Source organism: Cyprinodon variegatus, unplaced genomic scaffold (genome assembly GCF_000732505.1).
Source record: "Cyprinodon variegatus isolate N-32 unplaced genomic scaffold, C_variegatus-1.0 Scaffold11, whole genome shotgun sequence".
Lineage (NCBI taxonomy): Eukaryota > Metazoa > Chordata > Actinopteri > Cyprinodontiformes > Cyprinodontidae > Cyprinodon > Cyprinodon variegatus.
The window spans coordinates 1392717-1394545 of NW_015150464.1; the positions used below are offsets into that span (position 1 = coordinate 1392717).

At 42.9% G+C, this 1829-nt stretch overlaps 1 protein-coding gene across 1 annotated transcript in view; it reads right to left on the reverse strand.

The window, feature by feature from the left end:
- Nucleotides 1–1829, reverse strand: part of LOC107088489 (sorbin and SH3 domain-containing protein 1-like) — a 73127-nt gene that overhangs the window by 38805 nt on the left and 32493 nt on the right. Inside the window, exon 13 of the mRNA XM_015380700.1 lies at nucleotides 1545–1659. Coding sequence (XP_015236186.1) covers nucleotides 1545–1659 — 115 coding nt within the window. The remainder of the gene's footprint in view (nucleotides 1–1544; nucleotides 1660–1829) is intronic.

Genomic DNA, 1829 nt, shown 5'->3' on the forward strand with positions numbered 1-1829 from the left:
GCGTTAGCATAGTAGCATGGACGACGAGATGATTGAAAATGAACACAATGGAGATCTAGTCCTATTGGCAAAATGTAGGCAACGGCATGAAAAAAGTGGTTTCTACTTTTACTTTTATACTTTAAGTAAATTTACAAGCCTGTACTTTGTTACTTTTACTTGAGTAAAGAAGTTTAACCAGTACTTTTACCACTTTTACCAGAGTATTTTTTAACACAAGTATCTGTACTTTTACTTTAGTACGGAAAGTTAGTACTTTTGCCATCTCTGAGTCAATTAAATAATTACTGTTAAATTGTATTTATTGTCCAATTGTTTATTTGAATTCTTATTCTGGATTAGTTGGAGACATATACTAGGCTATATCAGCCCCACCAAAAATATTTTTCACCAGCCGCCACTGGAAGAGAGCAACCTAAAGACCAAAAAGCACACGATGCAGAGAGCCAAGAGGCCCACGGTCACTCTGGAGGAGCTGCAGAGATCCACAGGTCAGCTCAACAGAACACGCATCAGCGCTTTCCACAGGTCCAGAGAAAAAAATAGGAGATAAAATTGTTCCATTTAAATATGTTATGATAAAGGTGCTCCAGTCAGATAAGACCAAAGCTAAACATTTGAACTGGAAGCAAAATACAATATTTTAAAGAAAATAATACTGTAAACGGCAGCTCTGTGGTGAAACAAGGTGGTGGCAGCATCATGCAGGAGGGACGCGTTTCTAATACAGGAAGCTGTTTTAAAAAGAAGATGGAGTTAAATAAACCCTGACAATCCTGAATAAAAACAACTTGTTAAATGTTGGAGAGCTTCAACATGCAGCCAGAGCTGCAGTATAATGATTAGTGATGTTCCTGTGAATCTCTACATGTTTAATCCATGGATTATTTTCTCTCTATTTCACAGCTATGTACTACCTTCAGTGGGCCTCTGAAAACTTTGAACCTAACATGGAGAATGAATGCTGCTGAGCACGTAATTGAAGTTCATTATTTCACAGGAGAACTGGAGCGAACTCTAATGGTTCTATTGGTTGTTGTTGGGATCAGGCCAGATAACTGAAAAATGCTAATTCAGCAACGAAACTTAGCAGTAATTAGATAAGCATACATAAAGGCATGATAAAAAACAGCAGATAGATGCCAGACACATTTCACACATTTATTCACAAGAAAAAAAGAATTAAAAGATGAATGTAGAATAGGGAGGACTGACTCCCTCCAAGAGGAACGAACCAGATCAGTGTTTAGTGTCAGGAAGCTGATCCAGCCTATAATCTTAAGCTGATAGCAGGAAGATAACAGCTTCTCCCGCTCTCTTCCAGATTGGCTGTCCCTGTAACAGGACACCCTTCAGGAATGTGTGGCTAAACGCGTCGCTTTCCGAACCGTTGGCGAAGGATGGAGCATCCAGGATGCAGCCATGGCAGTAGATGGGAGAGGTGGATGCAGTGGGGGGGAGAGGAGGGGTCGCAGCTTAGAAGACACAAACACAGACAGACGGAAAGAGAGAGAGAGAGAGAGAGAGTGAGGAGGTGGGCGTACCGTTCTCTCCAGCTTCAGCACCGATGATTTCCCCGGCTCGTACTCGAAGATGCTCCTGGGCTCGGCGCGGTACTTCCTGGTGTCTACCTTTTTATCCGGAGGCTCCCACTCGCTCCTGTGAAGGAGAGCCAGGCGTCAGCGAGGAATGGAGGGGTGGGTGGGGTGAGGAGGGAGGGGGGAGAGCGGGATAGAAGGGAACCAATCCTCATCCAGTGGTCTCCGTGGCAACCAGCATGGGCTGAGATGTTTTCTTTTCTTTTTTTTTTCACATTAAAAACATGAGGT